The 23,695-nt window shown below is 38.9% G+C and overlaps 1 protein-coding gene and 1 pseudogene across 1 annotated transcript in view; both read right to left on the reverse strand.

Annotated features, from left to right (window-relative positions):
- The window catches only part of LOC127631622 (serine/threonine-protein kinase SIK2-like), a 53,352-nt gene extending 40,753 nt beyond the window's left edge, over positions 1 to 12,599 (reverse strand). Inside the window, exons 1-3 of the mRNA XM_052109885.1 lie at positions 12,191 to 12,599; positions 9,707 to 9,823; positions 4,451 to 4,514 (exon numbers count right to left, since the gene is read on the reverse strand). Of these exons, the coding sequence (XP_051965845.1) occupies positions 4,451 to 4,514; positions 9,707 to 9,823; positions 12,191 to 12,328 (319 nt within the window). The 5' untranslated portion in view covers positions 12,329 to 12,599. The remainder of the gene's footprint in view (positions 1 to 4,450; positions 4,515 to 9,706; positions 9,824 to 12,190) is intronic.
- A 3,325-nt stretch (positions 12,600 to 15,924) lies between these two features.
- LOC127631623 (layilin-like) lies at positions 15,925 to 23,104 on the reverse strand (annotated as a pseudogene).
- Positions 23,105 to 23,695: the final 591 nt, after the last annotated feature.

Here is a 23,695-nt window from a genome sequence, read left to right on the forward strand (position 1 = left end):
ACAGAAGCATTAAAGAATGGGAAGCTTCCCCCAACCATGACACAAGCTCGGATCAGTCTGATTCTTTAAAAGGACAAAGATCCAAGTGAGTGTAAAAGTTACCATCCAATTTCCCTGATCCAGCTAGATGTAAACATTTTGTGAAAACTTTTGGCTAGTCGATTTCCGATTAAATAACGTTATGACATCTCTTATACATATAGATCAGATGTGGTTTATTCAGGGCCATAGCTCTTCTGATATCATTAGGCATTTCATCAATATCATGTGGTCAGTGGCGAATGATCAGACTCCAGTTGCTGCCATCTCACTTGACGCCAAAAAAGCATTTGATATGGTAGAATGGGATTATCTTTTTAAGATTTTGGAAATGTGTGGGTTCGGGAGTACATTAATTGGTTGGATTAAGTTACTAAATAGACACCCTGTAGCAGCGGTACAAACAAATTAATTAATTTCGGATGATTTTACTCTGAATAGGGGCACCCGGCAGAGTTGCCCACTTTCCCCATTATTGTTCTGTCTTGCCGTGGAACCATTAGCAGCCACGATAAGAGAGGAGGATGATTTTCCAGGGGTGATTGTGGGAGGTGTGGGGCATAAGCTTCTGCTTTATGCAGATGAAATTTTGTTATTTGTCTCTGACCCTACTAGATCTATCCTTGCCTCCACAGAATTATTAATTACTTTTCCAAGTTCTCAGGATACAAAGTCAATTGGGCTAAATCCAGTGGCCCAAACAGGGCATTAAATATTTGGGTATTTTATTTCCAACAAATTTGTCTGAGTTAATTTCGACCCTTTAATAAAAAGATTTTCGAACAATGTGGTCAGGTGGGCTTCATTTCATTTATCGATAATTGGGAAGGTTAATGTTATTAAAATGAATTGAATTCCAAAATTCAACTACCTGCTACTGTCACTCCCTGTAGATGCCCCCCTCTCTTATTTCAAGCAATTTGAAAGCATAGCGAAGTCCTTCATTTGGAATGGTAAGCGTCCCAGGGTAAATTTCAATAAATTACATGGGCCGATTGACAAAGGTGGACTAGGCCTACACAAGATTTTGTATTATTAATATGTATTCTTTCTCAGATATTTGGCTCTTTGGTCGCTTCCACCTGAGAGATCCCCTCCCTGGTTTTGTATTGAACAAGAAGTTATTTTGCCATTGCAGGGCCTGTCTATCAAACTAACTGGTGAAGTTAAGTTACACCCCGTTATCTCGCATTTGCACTCGGGTATGGGCAAAAGAGTGTTTCATTCAGACATTTATTTGAATGCTGCCTCGAACATATGGCTGAACCCAAAATTATGTATTGATAAGTCCCCCTTCTGTTGGTCAGAGTTGATTTTGAGAGGGGTTACTACACTCAATGACCTAATTGAGAACAGAGTGTTGAGATTCTTTGGCTCAACATTTTGGGATTCCCAGATCTCCGATACTTTGGGAGAGGTGGTTGCTGGTTTCAGAAAGGGACATGGGGCATCAGTGTATTACGCCTTGCTAATTCAGTATCTGGGGGGGACCAAGCTTTAACCTCTATTAAGAGATTATGGGAGAAAGATTTTAATTTGGTGTTGGAGGATGGTGTGTGGGCTGGGATTCTAAAAAACTTCAAGTCTGTATCTAGAGATGCTAGGGTGCAACTTATATAATTCAAGATCCTAAATAGATTCTATTGGACACTCTCTAGACTATATAGACTTGGCCTTAAAGACGCACCCACCTGCTGTCGTTGCCAATGGAAGGATGGAGACATGGCCTATGTTTTTTGGTGGTGCAGTGAGATTCAGGAGTTTTGTGTTGTCATTATGGGGTATTGTTTGTAGAATTTTGAGGAAAATAATTAATTTAATCAATTTTGGAATAAGGCTGTAACATAACACAATGTGGAAAAAGTGAAGTATATTAGAAGGCATTCATTTAACCGCTGGAATTATATCGATGATGTTTATGCTGAGCTTCACAAGAGAAATCTCCATTCACTTGCATTTTAAGGACCTATTGATATTTTTCTATTTTCTTCAAATGTGTTCTGCTGAAGAAAGTCATACACATCTGGGATATCATGAGAGTGAGTAAATAATGAAAGATTTTTCATTTTTGGGTGAACTAACCCTTTAAACCTCATCTGATCTAATATATATTTACAAAATCCTCACTATAGTGAATATGTAGGATATAAAAGCTTTTCCAGGTCTCTGTCATTTCAAAATAAGAAATTTTCCAGTGTCTTTCTGACTTGTTTATAGTTAAAAGTACTATGTTGTGCACCAAATTTGATTTTTTTCTGGTTAGTTTTGGGATTTTGATGTAACAACAAATTGCATCTGGGATTTTATTCATTTTGGACCGTCAAAGTCAAAGAAATATTTTTAACATTCTATAAACTGACTTTAATCTGCCAATTAATCAGGTTTTTGCCTTTTTTACCTCCTTAGATATTTTAATCTGCAAATCCACAATTGTTCAACCTCTACTCTGAAGGTTGATAAAAGTGAATTTTCATGAAGAATATATCCATAAAAACAAACATATTTAGGTGTCATTCACAACAAACCTTGAGCTAGTTGCAGTGCAACAAATAGAACGCAGATGCCTTGAGGTGCATTCTCCCCTTTTCTCCCCGATTTGGAATGCACTCTAAGTCCTCGTGGTGAGAGTGACTCAATCTGGGGGTCGGAGGACGAATCTCAGTTGCCTCAGCGTCTGAGATGTCAATCCATGCATCTTATCGCATGTCTTGAGCATGTTACCACGGAGACATAGCGCCTGCAGAGGCTTCACGCTATTCTCCGCGGCATCCACGCACAACTCACCACGCACCCCACAGAGAGCGAGAACCACACTATAGCGACAGCGACTCTACCCTCCCTAGCAACCGGGCCAATTTGGTTGCTTAGGAGACCTGGCTGGAGTCACTCAGCATGCCCTGGATTTGATCTCACGACTCCAGAGGTGGGAGTCAGCGTCAATACTCGCTGAACTACCCAGGCACCGAGGAGTGTTTTTAAAAGTTGAAGCGCTTTTAAACTTGACACTGCATCTAAAAAAGTAGCGTTCTTGCTTGAGGAGATGAAAAACAGCGAGATGTGTCACATCAGTCAAAGATGCTCGTCTAGTTCATGTAAAACCACAAACACAAAAAACAGTTTCACTGTGAACGGCCCCTTAAAATCCCATTGTTGTACAACATAGGATGCTTTAAAACATAATGTCCTAACCAGGCACAATGCAATAAGTTTCCACAGTGAAATCATTTGTCTGTCCACAATGAAGGCAAAAATGCCGCAATACCAGCCAATCAGATCCTATTTGACATTTAATACAGTTATGTGAAATGGCAATTTGGACCAATTTGAAATGGCAATTTTCACACCTACTGCGTGAAACTCACGCTTACTTCCGCATTACACATCCAGGTAAGAGTTTACGCGAACAAAATCGTTTGAATCACACAAAATAGCCACAATGTTAATTATGTGTCATGAGATCGGGTTGGCTACTCTCTATAGAAAACACATCAAAGCACTCACAACCCACAAAATAAAACATGACTCCTCAGGGTAGGAACAATTTCTTGGTAGCATACCACATTGCCGTGTACTATGACACAGACACACTATTATGTAAGAATAATGTCTGATGATTATGTGAGTTTTCACAGGTGGTGCACAGCAGCTGCTGCTACAAAGTCAAAGGGATCAGTCAGTGGACCTGTTATAGTCTACATTTAAAGCACTTTCACCTTCAAGCCCAACAAGTGATTTTTAATTACCTGTGACCTTCAGTTTTGGTCTGAATTTTCTTAGTTTTAAGGTCCAGACTCTCTGTCAGATCCAGTCCAAAATGATAGAGAGAAAGACAGCAGATCCATCAGAATAAGACCATTATCACTGTTGCTTGTGACTATGATGATTATTCACACAGACTGCGTTTGTCTCATCTGTGCTAATTTCAGCCTGACCTTAGTCACGATCACCAGAAACCAAGCTGTTAGTCTGAACAATTTACTTGCACCATGTCGGTGAAATCTGGAATCAGGATAAATTTTCAGTGAAATTGATAAGAGAGAAGTAGTTCTGATCTGGCAGGCAATTACATGAGTGCATACAATTTGCCTAAAGAAACATGACTGTCAGCTTTCACAGGAATCCTTCAGATATATAATGTCAATAGTGGCTTTCTTTGAGAATTCAGGGTAATTATTTGCTAACCATCTTGAAGATAACTCAATATTCAGCCAAAACTGCCATATATCAATTTATTTTGGATTATGATGTCCCTGATATTTTTGTTAAATCCCCAAATTTTTGCCTTGTGTCTGAATACAAACAAATTATTTGTACTAACAAGTAACAGAGAAATATTATCACTTGTGAAATTGTGTTCATAGATGGTCATGGTCAGGTAACATTAATGAACAACAATAAAAAAATTACTTACCAAAAATTTCCCCATTCTTGGCATACTCGGTCACTAGGTACAGCATATTCTTGGTCTCCATGACCTGCATAAGGATGAAGTGTAAAGTCACTATAAAGTGTGGATATGTGCAATTTGTTACCATAAAGAATTATTTATACCATCTCTAAACATTAAAAATGACTTTTGTTGGTGTAACCTAATGTATTCAGGATCATTCAGTAGGGCTGGGTATTGATAAAGATTTCCCAATTCGATTCCGATTCACAAGTTCTCAATTTGATTGCTTTCGATTCTATTAATATGGGTATATTTCTGAATACATTTATAGGTGTAAATGGGTATCGTGGATCTTATCTTTGGACACACGTTTTAGAGAACAAGTAAACCAAAGCTGTACTCTCAAAACACAATGAAAGGATCACGGTACTGAACTTCTTGGCCAATATACACAATCAAGGTGAGTGAATTCTGAATATGTACCAGCCAGTGGTTAATCAAATTTTGTGACATATACCGCAAAATTTGTTTGCATATGAGAGTGATTTTCTCACATTGTAGAGGATTGCCACGTAGAGTGAAAGATCAATCTTGGGATTTAAGAATCAATATCGAGATTGTTCAAAGATCACAATGCATCGGAAAATCTATATTTTTACCCAGCCCTGTGATTCAGTAATAGAACATAATATATATTTTACTTAAATTATATTAAAACATAATTTGCAGTGCATGTATTTTATATGTAGAACTATAAGTAGAATAAACTCAGCAAAATAAGAAACGTCCCTTTTTCAGGACACAGTATTTTAAAGATAATTTTGTAAAAATCCAAATAACTTTAAAGATCTTTATTGTAAAGGGTTTAAACAATGTTTTCCATGCTTATTCAATTAACCATAAACAATTAATGAACATGCACCTGTGGAATGGTCATTAAGACACTAACAGCTTACAGACGGTAGGCAATTAAGGTCACAGTTACAAAAACTTCGGACACTAAAGAGACCTTTCTACTGACTCTGAAAAACACCAAAAGAAAGATGCCCAGGGTCCCTGCTCATCTGTGTGAATGTGCCTTAGGCATGCTGCATGGAGGCATGAGGACTGCAGATTTGGCCAGGGCAAAAAATGGTAATGTCCGTACTGTGAGACACCTAAGACAGCACTAGAGGGAGACAGGAGGGACAGCTGATCATCCTCGCAGTGGCAGACCACGTATAACAACACCTGCACAGGATCAGTACATCCGAATATCACAATCGGTGGACAGGTACAGGATGGCAACAACAACTGCCCGAGTTACACCAGGACTGCAAAATCCCACCATCAGTGCTCAGCCTGTCCACAATAGGCTGAGAGAAGCTGGACTGAGGACTTGTAGGCCGTTCTGTGCATGATTTCCTGCAAGACAGGAATGTCAGTATTCTGCCATGGCCAGTGAAGAGCCCAGATCTCAATCTTATTGAGCACGTCTGGGACCTGTTGGATCGGAGGGTGAGGGCTAGGGCCATTCCCCCCAGAAATGTCAGGGAACTTGCAAGTGCCTTGTTGGAAGAGTGGGGTAACATCTCATAGCAAGAACTGGCATCTGGTGTAGTCCATGATGAGGAGATGCACTGCAGTACTTAATGCAGCTGGTGGTCACACCAGATACTGACTGTTACTTTTGATTTTGACCCCTCCTTTGTTCAAGGACATATTATTCAATTTCTGTTAGTCACATGTCTTTGAAACTTGTTCAGTTTATGTCTTAGTTGTTGATTATTTTTATGTTCATACAAATATTTACACATGTTACGTTTGCTGAAAATAAAAGCAGTTGAAAGTGAGGACATTTCTTTTTTGCTGAGTTTAGATCCAATAACACATGAACCATTGAGTGGGTTCAGAATTCTTAAAAAAAAAAAAAAAAAAAGTAGGTTGAGTGAGTCTATGAAAAAAAAATCACAGCTACATTCAGCAGATGAAAACTTAAGTATCTCATTCAGTTGCTAGCATAATGAAACACATATGAATCAGAGCAGCAATGCTGGTGTAATCGTAGGCTCGATTCACAGTGCAGTGTCAGAGCCAGCAATGTGTGGGAGGCCTCCAGAATTAGCCAAACAAAACAAAAAGATGAATAGACCTAAATGTAGAGAAGAGAAGCAGATTCAGATACTTTCACTGAGTCCCACATAAACACTACTGTTAGGCGTTTATGCAGCCAATTAAATTGGGGTTTACTGATACATCAACCTCATTTGTACTGAGAGGCTGTTGTGTAAATCAGCCTTATCTGGCATCAACTTGGAGGATTTAATGTTCTTGCCATTTAAAGGCATTACAGGGTTGAATAATAAAATCAACAACTAGGCCAGAATATGAATCATGTTTTAAATTCCTAAACATTCTCTTGCCTTTTCCAGAAAGTTGTTTTGATGGAAGCTGTGATCTCAGAACTGTTCAGAGCACAAGGACCACAAAGCACTTCACCCAAACAGCTACCAAATATGCAAATAGCTGGAAATAACTCAAATGATCTCATGCGAAGTGTTGATTATACACTATGTTAGCTGTCTGTTTATATGACTAACCACTGGTCGTGCGACGCATTATGTTGAGGGAAGGGTCACGCTATTGTCAAAACGAATTGGGAACAAAGTGTCAACCAACAAAACATGCTGCCTGGAGACCTACATAAATAATGCATGAGGAATATGACAAATATAACATGCTTGAAATGAGTGTGCACATAATACTGTACTGTTGCTCTGTTCCAACCAAGAAAATTGCCTCGCTGCATGCTGCCTACAAAGGCAGCTGCCTTCTAAAGCCCTTAATTTTTTACACGAACACTTAGCGTCTGCGTACAGTAGAACGTTCACCTTTCAAAATGTACTTCATTTCACTGTGTGCGCATACATAGGCGGTTGCCACATGAGTGCTACGAGTGCTACAAGATACTGGACTATTCCTCTTCAGGATGTCTTAATATTCATTCAGACTTGAGTCATAAATATGCATGCATCTCCTGACTCATCACACACGTGCTCTTGAAGTGAACATCCACAGTGTTTGTTCCATCTTCTCTGTTGTTTAATCTAGTGCATTTTTGTGAAAGCAATGGCTCATGGTAAGTGTTGCCACCTTATGGACTCACTCATTAATGCAAATAATTTGAGGCACATGCACTCTGAGTATGCATGGCAAGAAAATTCAGGGTGCATGCAAAAATTGCGTCATGCGTCCATGGCGATCTTATCTCTGGAGAATGCTGAGGTGCGTTGCGGTGGCTCATGCGAAAGCATGCTTCATTTGGCCCGCACAGATGCATGTGTAAGTTATGAGAGGCGTATTTTGTGCATATTATAAGGCACTGAACACGTGATGAATACAATTAAATTTGCTTGGCTGTGGCCACCAGTCAAAGTGGCTAGTTAGGGTGACTGAATTACCTGCCACTGTTGATTTCTACCCACATTTGGCAGGGGATAATGTCAAGCCATGGTTGTTTTCAACATATGAGCAGCTTCACACATTCACTTTGCAGCACAAAGTACATGTAGACTGTATATTTGTTTAATTAAATTGCATCCATTTGTTTAATAATCACACTACCACATATCACAATTTTAAATTTAATTAATTGTCAATTTCAGTGTAAAAGAGTCACAAAACAAGCGTTCAAATAAGCATGTGAGCATTTGTAAGCAGCCATTTGTGCATCTGACAGCGTGCCAGTACCGAATTGAGTCAGTGTTGGTAATACAGGTACTGCAGAAACACTGATACATTAAATCTTTTACGTATTATAGTGTTGACTTGGTACCGAAGTACCAGTACTTTTGACAACCCTAGAATTAATTAAGATTTTTCTGAAGACTTAATTTTAGGTCTCAATTTTAGGTTTCACCAAAACAGTCTCAGAAAACTGTGGAATATGATGCACAAGTTTTAGGACCACTTTTGGGTCATTTAAGCATTAAAGTGTGGCACCATTCACTGCAATTGTATCGCAAAGACGAAAGTGGATCATCATAAAAACATCTCCTTTTGTGTTCTGTATACACATTGAGTTTTCATTTTTGGATAAACTATTCCTTTAAAATGCTGCCTCCACAGGCATCTCGCTAGGTTTTGGAACAGAGCAAATGTAAATCTAGATGAAATGTCAAGAAAACTTGCATTGTAATGCAGCAAACATATGACATGTGAACAGAGGCAGAGTGCCACAGTAAATATGGAACATTTGCTGCTGTGTTACAAGCGTGTGTGCATGAGTGTGCAGAGCAGCTGCTTGGTGTTAGGACCCTGAGCCGTGGCAGATGGGGCAGAGGGAAACAGGGGGCTAGAGATGAGAAAGCAGGGGCCTGCAGAGCAGCTCTCTGTTTATAAAGCCTGAAAGGAAATGACTAATTGACCCATGCCGTTTGAATAGAGTAACTGTTGGAAATAATTATACACTATGATTACACGGCAAGCCATGGACCGGAGCCATTACGTTGTATAATAACGAAGCGCTATTCACCAAAAAAACAAAGTGACCTGAAGTCTTACATAATGCAAAAGTGAAGTCACCCTGGGAGAGAGGTTATCTCATCTTCTAAGTATTTGTGTGACTCCAGAGTGCCAATGATCTCCTGCTAAAAAGAAAACTGATTCCAGCTTGACAAATTCCATGTGAACATTAAAGCCATTAGCCATTAACTTTGGCCTGATGGATGGCTATTTGGAGATACTGGCTCAGGTGAAATGCTGTATAAATTCACTGAGCTCTTAAAAACCTTGACTAACATATAGAACCAAAACGTACCATGGTACTATTACCATGCATTTTTTGGACAGTATAGTAGCATGCACTTTAATACCAAACTGTATTACCATGTACTACCAATATATATATATTACTAAAGATTTCTGGACATGGTACCATGGTACTACCATCATTTTGGACAGGTACCATGGTTTTCTTGGACGTTTCATCAGATCAAGGTACATGAACTTCTGTATCATGGCATATTTGAAAGAAATACGGTATTACCATCACTGTACCATAGTACCACCACAGAAGTTCTTTGTAAAGTTGGTATTATTTGAGTACCTTTTTGAACTACGTAAATATCACGGATATGGTAATCATTCATTACCATGGTATTTATCAAAGTACCATGATAATACCATCCAATACCATCACTGTACCATTGTACCCTCACAGGGTTTTGGTATCACTCATTTGGAAAAAGTAAAGCTAACAAGCTATTATTTTAAGGAAACTGTTTGGGAAGGCATTACCTGGTACAGTTTAATGATGTGCGGGTGGTCCAGCATTTTCATGATTTGTACTTCACGATAGATCTTCTCCAGGTTTACAGCATCCAGCTGAGTCTTGTCAATGATCTTTATAGCCACCTGTTGAATCAAGAGCACAGAGACTTTCATTGGCATTGACCCCAATGCCTCAAGCTAATCTTCAATATACACTCAATTCACAAGTTGATTTCACAAGCCCTGGTGCACATCAAAGGCAGATGTCACATGAGCAAAGCTAACAAACACATAAACGTCTGGTTCACAGCTAAACTATTGAACTAGGCTAATGATTCAAATTATCTCATCATTTTCCCACAGGCTTTTTTGCCAGACAAGTAATTTACCATTTAATAACCACTCATAGCTTTACACACTTTATAATCATAATGTTCAGTAAAAATAAATATACAGAAGAAGAGAAAACACTCTGACCTTTGTTTTATCATTACAGTGATATAAAACATTTATGTTTTGAAGTTTTACAACACCGCAGTGCTGTTTTTCAACCACATACTATAACAGAAGCAAAAAGAGAAATATACATTATTTTCAAGACAACCCCACAAAGCTTCTGACATAACCAAAATTAAACCATACATACAGAATTTTCAATGTATAAAGATAACTAAAAATGTCAGAGCACCTCTTTCCTTGACAAGATGATTTTTCAACTAATTTGACCAATTTGTTGAAAAGAACTGACTCAAAATAAGAATTCATTAACAAATCGATCAAAACTACAGAACTGTGCAAAAGTCTTAAACACATAAGATGTTTCACATAAGCGTTTGTTTTAATATGGTTATTTATATCTTCAGCTTTAGTGTATCAATAGGAAATATACATTTTAGACTCCCAAACATTTCTTTAGCAAATAGAAAAGAATAGAATAGAAGAACAGGGAGCCCTGCAACAGATGTCATGGCCCCCACAGAGCCCCCCTCTGAACATCTTTTGGGTCTGTCTGGGATTACATGAAGAAGCAGAAGCATTTGAGGCAGCCTAAATAGATAAAAGAACTGTGGAGAATTCTCCAAGAAGCTTGGAACATCCTATCTGCCATAAACCAATAAAAACTGTGTCCATGTGTAACTAAGAAATTGGTGCCGTTTTGAAGGCAAAGGTGGTCAAACAAAATATTGATTTAGCTTTTTTTTTGCTAACTAGATGTTTAATGTATAATATGAACTGATAAATAAAACTATTTGTGAAATTATTATTGAAGATATCCTTACTATACCACATTTTTTTGTACAAAACATTTGCACAGTACTGTATGACTTGCAACCAATAAACAAGAGCAATAATCCAGCCAAATGAAACATTTTAGAGCAGAAAATAACTGGGACAAAATGTATATACACTACTTTACTTATGAGATGTTATTAATTTCCATAACTTTTCCAGCCCTGGAAAAACCATTTTAAAATTCTGTGCTATTTTCTAAGTTTTCCATGACCGTAGGAACCCTGTAACTTCAATACAAATATAAAACTGAAACAGTAGTCTTGTGTGAATATGGCTTGTCATCCAGACTGGCAGTAGGTTCATTGGAACCGTGAACAGTGCAGGCAATATTACAGCTGGAAGAAAGCAATAGATACACAGTATAAAGAGTGTGTATCCTTCTGATAGCTCAGAGAGTGTTGAGAAACTTAAAACACAAGAGACTGCTAGGAAACTCTGGAAGCAGAGGCAGTGTCGTTCCCGCAGAGATGAAGATGCCCCAAGGCAGCCATAGCAGAGATGCGTCAACTGTGTATAACATAATCCTATTTAGTATCTTAATCCCCAGACACACTGACTGCTCCACTGCAAAATTCTACATCTGCAGTTGCACACTTACAGACTTGTCTGAAAACCACAGGAGCACACCAAGTCTGACCAAGTGCAAATTGTTTCTTGCACCTATAACTGCACTGTAAACATGTGAACACAAACTTTACTGCATAATCTCAGTGATAGAATGGCATGCATTAATATACTCAGCAGGGTTTCTCATAAAGGAATGTAAGGGAGCCATCAGATTATCAGATATAATCACAAAATCACCCCTGTTGCTTATGCAACCTCTGCACAAACAAGTTTATGAGTGCACTTAAACCAGCACAATATCCTGCTATTTCATACTTTATAATCAGTATACATACACTTTAGTATATAGTATAACCTTGTAATTCGTTTTTAACATATTCATCCTCTCTTGCAAAGTTGCATTAAGGTTTCAGCTCTTCAGAAGCCAAACAGGTTGTTATTACCCTAGGTTAATAATAACAAGCTCCAAACATAACAATTATCAACACTTCTATGAACGAACGATTACATTGAATGATCAAGCTAACAACACTAACTATTTCTAATAAGACCACAACTTTGTTCCGATTAAATTGTTTACTTCCCAATATGCATGCATGAGGATTTTTCTTCTTCTTTTATTAGACAGTGCAGTTCATATTCCAAACTCACCTCTGTCTTAGTTATACGATGTCTTGCTAGTTTTACAACCGCGAAATTACCCTTTCCAAGAGTCCGCTCGATATCGTAGAAGCCCACTCGGACCGGTCCCCGGAGCACTGGCTTTTGGTGACAGTCAGCCATGACCATGCTTTATGTGCAAAACTATAGTTCGGGAACAGCAAAGACCTGCCACTTCAGCCTCAAGATAACGAGGTCGGCAGAAGCTAAAATGTGTCTATTAAAAATAGACCGAGTAGAAATCCCTGTCTGTCTGTCGGCCAGTTTGATCGCTGATATTCCGCTCAGATGAAATGAAGCGTTCAGGAGTGTGGCGGTGTGTCACACCACCCTCCTTCAATACAATAGCGGTCTAATATTTCAGCTCTGTTTGCGAGAGTACACGAGTTGACTTGCAGGAGGCATCATGTTCTCTGGTTGACGTGCATTGACGTCATAGTATATGGGGTATTTGTGCAGGGGGCGGGGCTTTCAAACGGTTCCACACTTCACTGCCAATTCGTTACCAAGACGACCAGACCCACCTCTTACGTCAACCGGCAGTATTGCTATTATGAAAGAGCGTCGGTCTGTTTAGTTGAAATAAATATCTCATACCAAACAATCTCTTAAATGTATATATAATGGCAATAATAACCTATTTTATTTATTATTTTATTTTTCTATTTATGTATTATAAGATATATCTACCCCCCCCACATCTAATGTTCTTGTATTTATTTAATGCAGTGCTCACTGTTCTTTGTTTACGTAATGTGAAAATAAGGCAAAAACCTAATGATACGAAAATAAATAAATAAATAAATAAATAAAGCTTCTATTTGGTCGACCGTCTGTTGTTGGTAGCTGGCTGTGAAACTGTCGCCGGCAGCAACTGTGATAAAGTCTTTTTTCGTACTTCAGTCGAGGAATGAGAGCCAAGTGATACGTGCTCTTATTTGAAAGCTGTACAATGTGTTATCAGTCGATGATTGTGTCCAAGTGTTATCTTTTATTTACATATAAGTGTTATCTATTATATCTTAAGATATGTCACGTATTTTATGTGTTCTATTTATTTGACATATAGGGCACCACTGAATCAAGAGTTTTTCACCGAACCCTGCAGAACTAATAGCAGGCGTGCCACATATTTGCTCAATGTAATCATCGTACAAACATTACAATTATATACTACAAACATTAAGCTGTTGATTGTCATGTGTCTTAGAGGAATGCAGTAAATAAGCCTACTTATGCTTTGATTATGGTCAGGCCAATCATTCCTTTTATAATATTCAAATAATATCTTGCGTTTATTTTAAATATTTGAATGTGCATTCTGAAGCGATTTACGCGCGAATTAAGGTCTTCGAAATAAATTGTAAATAACAGTTGTCACATTACGTTTATTATTATTATTTTTTTTAAATATAAAGATCTAGATTTGACCATAAGTGCAGAAAAATCTAGCGTCCATATTTGAAAGTCATTGTAAGCCATTAGGGTCACATATCCTCAAAGCTACAGTTTATGTGTGTGACAGGCAAAGTTTTATGTGGACTGTCATATGGCGACATCTCCTGGCAATATACTGCAATCTCGTTTAATATTTCCTGTTGCTGTAATTCCTGCTCTCTGACGTCAGAGGATTCCGCAGAATAATTATGCTCTTCTAAAGAATACTGTTTTGCTCAAAATCTTTGTAATAATATAACACAGCACCAAATGCTACACAATGTAAAATAGCAGACTGGTTTGGTAAATATAGTCATCTTCACCTGACGAGAATGGAAAAAGAAGCAGTGACGTTTGATAACACCGATGAGATAGGTAGAAACTATTGTCATAAATATATGAAAACCACTGGCCTAAACTTTAAAAGATTCCCAGTCGAGATAAGGTCTAAATTGTTTTATTCATTATAATACAATCAAAGAACACACACACACACACACACACACACACACACACACACACACGTTGTGTTTCCATGTTTTATGGGGACTTTCCATAGACATAATGGTTTTTATACTGTACAAACTTTATATTCTATCCCCTAAACCTAACTCTACCCCTAAACCTAACCCTCACAGAAAACTTTCTGCATTTTTACATTTTCAAAAAACATAATTTAGTATGATTTATAAGCTGTTTTCCTCATGGGGACCGACAAAATGTCCCCACAAGGTCAAAAATTTCGGGTTTTACTATCCTTATGGGGACATTTGGTCCCCACAAAGTGATAAATACACGCTCTCACACACACACACACACACACACACACACACACACAGGGGACAACATCAGGAATCCTTGGAGAAGGCATTCTTAGAGATACAAAAGGATGTTGTTGAGATGGGCTTAGAGGTCAGTGCACTGTTTTGTGTATTTCCAAATGGAAGCTCCTGTTCCAGGATGCCAGCTTCAACAGAGGAAGCTCCCACAAGCCGATGACACCTTCATGCTTCTTTGTATAGTCAGTTATGGGAATCTAGGCTTCACTGTACACTCCTGCATTGACCCCTCACAGGCCTCCCCATCCTTCATACCAGGTCACACACGTAGTGCACATCAAAGAGTTGGCATACAGATGGGAGAGGAGATCAAAGATAGTGGGAGAGCCAGCCACGACAGTGGGAGAGAGGTCACTCTGCTAGTCAGTATATAGAGTGTTCTAGTATCCATAGATGCCATTGTCCACTCATCCGGCCTCTAGTGCCGAGGAGTTCCGACAGGTCTCATAAATGTCATTAGTGACAAAACCACACTGTGTAATTCTGCTCGGAACATTCTCATAGTCCTCAAATTGACTGATGGTGGAAGTAATTTTGGAGCTCATGTACTCCAGAGGAGCTCTTGGATCCTTGAATTTGTTAGTACGTTCATATTTATTTGGACTTTTTGGAGATGTCGTACGCACCCACTGCCCTAGCACTGCATAGATTTCATTCTGATCACGTATCCTGCAAAGGCACAGTTTTGAAGTACATTTAAAATGGCAAGTATGAGGTAATATACTGTACATATAATAATTAACAAATATAATCAATGTTAAATAATGTAGGCACTGCATTACATACCTCCTAGACCTGAGTCTGAAACAGAACTTCCCCCACACCACCGATATCAATAGCAGCAATACAGGTAATGTAGCAAGGAGTAGGCCTATGTAGTAAATATTAATTGAGTTGTAAAATGGCAGACAAAACTGCTAAAATACATAGATTTGCCCCTTGAAGGTCTCTGCGTTGTTCTGTCTTTTCTAAGCACTGAAGTAAAGCAATTATTGTTAATAATTTGCACTTTACAAATTCATCCCGTTATTAATTTTATCTGACTCCAATTTTATATTAATCTGACTCCAATTTTAAGTTGACCTCTGATTTAGATTAAAGCTCTAAATTCTTTCTGATTATTCTTTTTTTTTAATCATTTAAGTTATTGATTACTCTGAATCCTCTTCTATTCATTTACCTTTTGATCAGTTTCTAATGAAATTCAAACTGATTGTCTTTAAGTGGCTTCCTCCTACATTAAAGCTTCAGTTATGATAAAAATGATTCTTAAAATGGGATTCTCCTGCTCGGTTCCTCCAGAGCGGTTTCTCCTATTTTAAAGACCCAGTATTGATATAAATGATTTCAGAGGAATACAGAATAAATCAAAAAGTAACAATTTATTTGCCAGGTAGGATTTAAAACACAAGTTAAAGAAACAAGTCAAAGAACATACCTGGCAGTTGAGAAAAGTACATGTAATTGCAAAGCATGGGAAATCTGAATGCAGATTCCTATTATTACAGTTACACACATCGAGGTGTGGGATCATCTGACTACAGAGAACCTTGAGGTCTGGGCCAGCTTTCCTTAAATACCCAGAGGGAATACACATTGTGTACCAAATGGTATTATCCTTTGATCAATGAGAATTTGGGGGTAAAAGGGTTCTTGGCTTCCTGGTGTTACACCTTCAAGGAGGGGTTAGACCTCCGGAATTATTCAGTATTTGGCAAAGACCTTATAACTTTTACAAACCTGGGGACAAAACACTATACCTGACGCACCGAGACATTTTAAATGATACCAAACATGTTACACAAGTTACATTATTTGTATGCATCAGATATGGTCTTTTGTTACATACAGACCTTAGGTGAGTTTGAGGTGATTCTGGGCTGAAGGGGAATGGATGAGGAGGAGAGGGGAGAGAATGGGACAGATGTGTAAGGGCAACAACGAGGTGTGATTTTACAGTCTTCGCTCAGTGGGGTGTGATGCCTCAGGAAGAGTTGCTAATTGTGAGAAAGTTCATTTGTTGATTTTCTCAAAGATCATACATTTGCTCTTTGCCTTTGAATGTAAACACATTGGCACCCCGCCTTACAGAGTCATATGAAAGAGAAATTGAAAGAAAGACTGAAATTGTTGAAAAGGGAGAGTTAAAGCCTATTTTCGATGAAGAGATGCAAAAATCTGCTTTAGAAAATTATTGAAACATCATAAATTACACTTTATTATAAACAAATTATATATTGCTTAATTACCTGATGACTCTGATACATCAGTTTATATCCTGTAATTATTAATTGTGGTATGTTGGGGCTTTAGTACCAAAGTCAGTTGCCCAACACCTAAAAACCTAAGCATTACCATGAATGATTAATAAGCAGTCATTATGTTCGGCCTTGAAAAAGACACTTGACCTAATATGGTGAATGATCTTTGAGCTATGTTTTTTATTTTAATACATTATTAAATACTGTAGTCAAACCAACAGAATATACTGTTTATTTTAAACAAAATTAAAGGAATAGTTCATAGTTCTCACCCACACCTATCATATCACTTCTGAATACATGGATTTAACCGCTGGAGTCATATGGATTACTGTTATGCTCCATTTATGTGCTTTTTGAGCTTAAAATCTTTATATGTGTTCAGAAGAAGAAACAAAGTCATACACATCTTGGATGGAATGAGTGTGAATAAATTAGAGAATTAAAATTTTTGGGTGAACTATCCCTTTATTAATTAATTCTCACCACTAGAGTTCATCATAAGTATTAGGCCTAGTATTTGCAAAGTAGGAATGTTTCTAACAATGCTGGCAATGATAGGCAGACAATGAAGACAATGATGTGTAATGAACCCAAGTGCAGTTTCAATCATGAAATCCAAAAAACATGGAGGCATGGCTTGGAATGGTGTGGGGTGTGGCCTGGTGAAATAGGGGGTGGGGCATGGGACCAGGGCAGAGTCAATTGAAGGTGGGGCACTGAGAGTCTCGAGGGGTTGGGCTGTGAGAGATTTGAGGGGCGGAGCCATGGAAGGCGGGACCATGAGAGACTTGAGGGGCGACCTCAGGGAACTTGGTGCCCAGAGAGTAGCCGAAGACTCGAAGGGCCAGGGTGGAGCCAGAGGTAGGGAGGACTAAGGTGGCGCTGGAGGCTCGGAGGAGCAAGGTGGAGCTGGGTGTTCGGAAGACTAAGGCAGACTAAGGCGAGCCTGAGGACCAAGCCGAGCCATAGGGATGGAGGTCCCCGGTGGAACTGATGGATCGGAGGGACGAGGCGCAGCCAGAGGATTGGAGAGCCAAGGAGGAGCCAGGTGACAGACAGACCAAGGAGGAGCTGGAGGGAAGAGGGAGGAAGGACCGCAGTGGAGCCGAGGGAACACAGAGCTGAGGTGATGCCGAAGGATCAACAGGCCAAGGCAGAGTCCAGGGCTCGGAAGGTCCAGGCGGGATCGGATGGTCGAAAGTTCCCCTTGCCTGATCATGAAGAAGCGTCCATAGGGTGGGTACAAGGGCGGGAACCATCTCCAGGTCCAAAATCTCAGATGTGACTATCACATGGCGTATCACATGGCACAAAGCAGGCTCAGGTGTGGCAGTCACATGGCATGGAACAGGCTGGGGCGTTGCTGTGACATGGCATGGAGCAGGCTCAGGATCCGGAGCAAAAGATGACAATGACGTCACGTGGGACTCCGGCTCGTTGACCATGATGTGGGACTCCGGCTAGTCGACCATGACGTGGGACTCCGGCTCATCAACCATGATGTGGGACTCCGGCTCGTCGACCATGATGTGGGACTCCGGCTCGTCGACCATGACGTGGGTCTCCGGCTCGTCATCCGTCTCCTCCACAGTGAACCACTTATTGGAAGGGCAAGGTTGATATACCAGGTCAGGTTGTTGGTATTCTGACCATCAGCCATCAGGAAGAAAACTGGCTCACTGAAACCTGCCCAGAAAATGTCCTCATTAAAGTCCACCTGGCATGCCAGAGCACTGAAGTCCTCCACATAATCCTCCAGGGGACGATTCCCCTGACGTAGGCGTATGAGTTGGATTGCTGGGTTCATTGTTAGGTCAAGTATTTCTGTAACGAATGTTGCTGACAATGACGATGATGTGTGATGAACCCAAGTGAAGTTTGTTATCAATCGTGAAATCCAAAAACGTAACTCACAACGTGAACAAAATACAAAAACATGAACTTGACTTTAACTTGACTTGACTAAACCTGACTTGACATAACATGGCATGACATGATATGACATGAACAATACAACAAAGTTACATTCACAATACCTGACAAAGGACAATGGTAAACATGAGGCCTCTAATAAATGGACAAGGGGTAAAACAATGATGAGGGAACCAATGAACAGACAAAACTGATAACAATATAACAAGACAATAAACCAATGAAAACAAGACACATGAACTTGGAGGGAAACATGAAATCACATTTGCATTTGATACTCTTATTTATATATTTTTAACACATATGAAAATGCATGTAGAGCTTGGTTATTTTAAGTAATATTCTTTCCTGTTACACTGTAATAGCAATATAAAAATGTTAAATTGCAAGTCAGGGGAAAAAGTAGCAAAAGCACCAGATAAAACATACAGACTTGTTTACCTGTGTGTGTTGTCAAATTTCCTGCTGGAGTGTGAACAGTATGCTTTTCTAAACACATGGAGGTCACAGCAGAGCTTTCAGTTAATAAAAAATTTGTAAAGTCTTTTACATAAACGTTCCCTTATTTAGGCTATGAGATGCTAGTCTCATAGTTGTTGCCGATTAAATATCTTTAAGTGACAGCTAATATTAACATGAGCAAAGCCAGCCTATGAGTACTTGGAGATGAAATTATTCTTGACTGCAATTATGGTCTGTCCACTTGAACAGGTTATGCTCCCTTTGGCCAGCAGAAGTGGAGGATTGGTAGAATAATGCCACACACTGATCATACACACATAAAGGCTCCGTCACCAGCCAGTTCCTGAGAAACATAGCACACACAACTTCTTCACTGAAAATTCTATCTTAAGACAAGACATCTGAGAGAGCCTTATGTCATAGGCTTCTATTTTAAGCACAGATACTCGGCAATACATATTTTAAAGGGATAGTTCACCCAAAAATTACAATTCTCTCAATATTTACTCACCCTAATGCCATCTGTGGTGAACCATCGGACCAGATGACATTCCATGAGCCAGTTTATGGCAGAGCCCCTCCCTAGCTTTCAAGGCAAAGAAGAGTGGCTCCATTTTGATTGGATCATAGCAGGACCAACACAAACAAATTCCAAGCACAGCCATCAGATAAGATGCTTGGACAACTACCACATACTTCAGAAATTAAGGCCACGGACCTTCCTACATATTGAAAAAGACTTCTCATTGGTTCATGAGTGGCTTCTTAGCTACATCTATTATACATCTGCATAGATGAGTCTTAAAAGACTTTATTCTAATTATGTACTTTAAAATATGCAAATGTTCCACACAGAGAAGGGAGGGTAAGCCACACTGTATGGGCCCCCTCCAATCTCAGCAGCCAATCATAACCCTGAAACAAGAAGCACCAAACTGAAATCTCCTCCTCATCAGGAAAGTATAAATCTATTCTCCGGATAACCACACCATTGTTCTGATTTCCCGGATTGACCATGTACCAAGTCTCACTACAAGAGACTATTACAACGGCAATTTTGGTATCCTTATACCAGGGAGATATCTACAGCGACAAGGTTTAGCTCTGACGAGCAAACCCTCTCTTAAAGTTGCATCTGCGTGTTCCAGATGATGAATCTTGTACAGACATAAGGGCTGTATATAATGCGTGTTTCTAGATTGCAAGAACCCTCTCTGTGCTTCAAGGCTCCTTCCCCACTATTATGTGGCCCTGAGCCCCAGTGGAATATGTAGCCGAACTCATTGATCCATCAAGAAGAATGCTCAATCACTAATAAACCTCTTTCCAGAGACTTTAGCATTAGTGTGTATACTATCAGTTTTTGATTTTCTAATGTTATTTTTTTTTATATAGAAACAAGGTTTTCACCTTATTAATTAACAGAGAAACAGCCATTTATCTTTCAATAAGATAATAGTCATACTTTGCCAATGCTACATCCAGCACTGCCACTTGCATTTTTCCATCCTAAGCACTTTTATTTACCTATTCATATATGTTATCTTTTAGCATATTAGTGCCATATTGTAGTTTTGTTAGTTATTCATTGTTTATCTTTTTGAAAATAAAACTCATTTAATTAAAACTGTGCATTCCTTGTGTTGATGATACAGAAGAGTTCTAAAGGGTTAGTCCAAAACACAGATCCTTCAGATTTTCAGATGACCAGCTCCCTCCAATTTACATATTTCTAATTTATTGAATGGTCCATTTGGATCATTCTTTTACAGTTAAAGTGAAACTCCTTAGCTGTTGACCCAAGGATGTAGGGAGGGGCTGTCTGATATTAATAATCAAACACACATACACCTTAAATGAAGTGTGATCAAAAATCACCAAATATTTTGGTGTCTTGTGTGAGGCTTCATTTCAATTGGTGCCAGGGTGATTATAACTACACATCCCAGTATGACTTCTTTCTTCTGCTGAACACAAACAAAGATTTTCGGAAGAATTTCTCAGCTCTGTAGCTCCATACAATGCAAGTGAATGGTGGACAGAACTTTGAAGCTCCAAAAACCACATAAAGGAAGCATGAAAGTGGTCCATATTACCTGAGTGGTAAAATCCATGTCTTCAGAAGTGAAATTAAAGGTGTGGATGGGAAACAGATCAGAATCAGAATGAGCTTTATTGCCAAGTGTTCTCATACACAATGAATTGTTTTGGGTGATAGGAGAAACAAGTGCACACAGAACATTATAGTGAGAAACAAAATATAAAACAAGGTAACACTATAAATAGACATACAAATAATAGGACATAACAGAAATGGCGTATGTACATGTGCAAGTGGTAATGTATGTGCAAGGTTATTGAATTAAATTTGTGAATATACATATGTACATGAGATAAGTATTTACATTATTGCACTATGGGGGAGTCCTGAGGCAGTTTAATTGTTCATGAGGAAAATGGCCTGAGGGTAAATACTGTTCTTGTGCCTGGATCTCCTAGCACTCAGTGCCCTGTAACGCCAGTTCAAAGAGGGAGTGGGCAGGGTATCATATCTCTTCTGGTCCAGAGGGATTCTTCCTGCCGATTTTCTTCACTCTATCATTATTTCAAGATCAATATTTAAGTAATTTTTTACTATAAACTCTCCTTCCATCACAGTAGGTGGCGATATGCATGAAGAATGTGAATCACCAAAAATGAAAGAAGAAGAATGTGGATGTGAAAGTGGAGATTTATAGTAAAAAAATAAGGACTTAAAGGGTCTGTTTCTCTCTCACACCTATCATATCTCTTCTGAAGATAAAGATTATTCTTCTAAAAATCTTCATTTGTGTTCTGCAGAAGAAAGAAAGTCATACACATCTGAAATGGCATAAGGGTGAGTAAATTATGAGAGATTTTAAATTTTGGGGATGTACTATTCCTTTGAAGACGTGTTGTGGAGCACTACTGAATGTAATTCTAAAAAAAAAAAGTTTCATCAATTTAAGATTATTATGACTGCAAATCTCTTACCTGAATGTGGCATGGCTGTTATCCAGCCAGAAAAAATGTGATGGACAACCTGCAGCCGAGACTTTGTTTTGTGAGTTCCTTCACATCCCTCTCCAGAAGCCTCCATCAGAGGCCCTGAACTCCTGAACAAACTTCTCCACCAGATGCTGCTCATTCTCTGTCTCAATACTGAGCAGCTCTCTGTTATTATCCCTGCAATTCTGTCTGGCTGCCTCAAAGCTTGCTCTGAGCCTGCTGTCCTGGAAGCTTGTGATCTTATAGCAGGGCTTCTCTGTCCCTCTCCGGCACATCCTCTGATCTGAAAGCCACATACCAAACATATTACTTCACAAAAACACTATGATGTTAGTGTTGAACTCAAAGTCCAATTATGGTAATATCATAGGGGCAGTTATATGAAAGTTGGCTGAAGAGTGAATTATAAGAGGGGAGGAAACCGGGAGAACTTCCACAAAGTGTCATGCGGAAAATCCTCTCAAACAAGCAAAGTCGTGTGTGCGACAGACATATCCCCCCTGACTAATAAACATCGTGCAGTGATTTAAAACCATTTTCAAGGGGCCGCTTAGTCAGAAAGTATTCTTGCGTTAAAAATGCTAGTAACAACGCACCGCATAGAACTGAACGTAGGTGTCCCGGGACATGCTTTTGTTGTTCAAATGTTATAAAAAAAAAAAAAAAAAAAAGAAGAAGAAACACAAAAAGCGGGGCGCTCCTGCACGAGACGAGACGCAACTGTCACAGGCACGTGTTTACAAGGAAAAAACAATTGATAAACAGCACCGACTGACGCAAAACCTGTTCGATGTGAACGGACCCTAAAGCGATAAAACAAACAAAAATACATTTTGATTTTACACAGAATAATATGAGCCTTTAAAAATGAATATGGATAGTTCACTCAAAAATAAAACCTCTCTCATTTACTGACCCTCCATCCGTGTAGGCCTATGACTGTTTTCTTCTGTACACAATATTTTTAGAAGAATATCTCAGCTTGGTTGGTCCATACAATGCAAGTGAGAGGATACCAAAATTTGTAAACTCAAAAAGCACATAAAGGCAGCATAAAAGCACCCCATAAGACTCCAGTGGTTAAATCCAGATCTGTGAGAAACAGATCAATATATATATATATTTTTAATAGTCTTATAATTTACTCACCCTCATACCATCCCAGGTGTATGACTTTCTGCTGCAGAACATAAATGAAGATTTCAGCTGTATTTGTCCATTCAATTCAAGTGAATTGTAATTGATAAAAGTAATCCATTTGACTAGAATGGTCTAATCAATGTTTTATTAGGTGATCCAGTTGGTTTTGGGTGAGAACAGACCAAAACATTTTTCACTATGAATCTTGCCATTGCGATCTCGAAGCACATGAATGATTTCAAGCTCAATTACACTTCCTGGTGCTTAATGCATTTGTATATCGCTAGATGGCGCTATAGGAAGTGTAATCAAGCTTGAAATCATGATCGCCAAGGAGATTTATAGTGAAAAATGCATTATATTTTGGTCTATTCTTACCTACAATAAAACCA

The sequence above is a fragment of the Xyrauchen texanus genome, chromosome 38 (genome assembly GCF_025860055.1).
Source record: "Xyrauchen texanus isolate HMW12.3.18 chromosome 38, RBS_HiC_50CHRs, whole genome shotgun sequence".
Lineage (NCBI taxonomy): Eukaryota > Metazoa > Chordata > Actinopteri > Cypriniformes > Catostomidae > Xyrauchen > Xyrauchen texanus.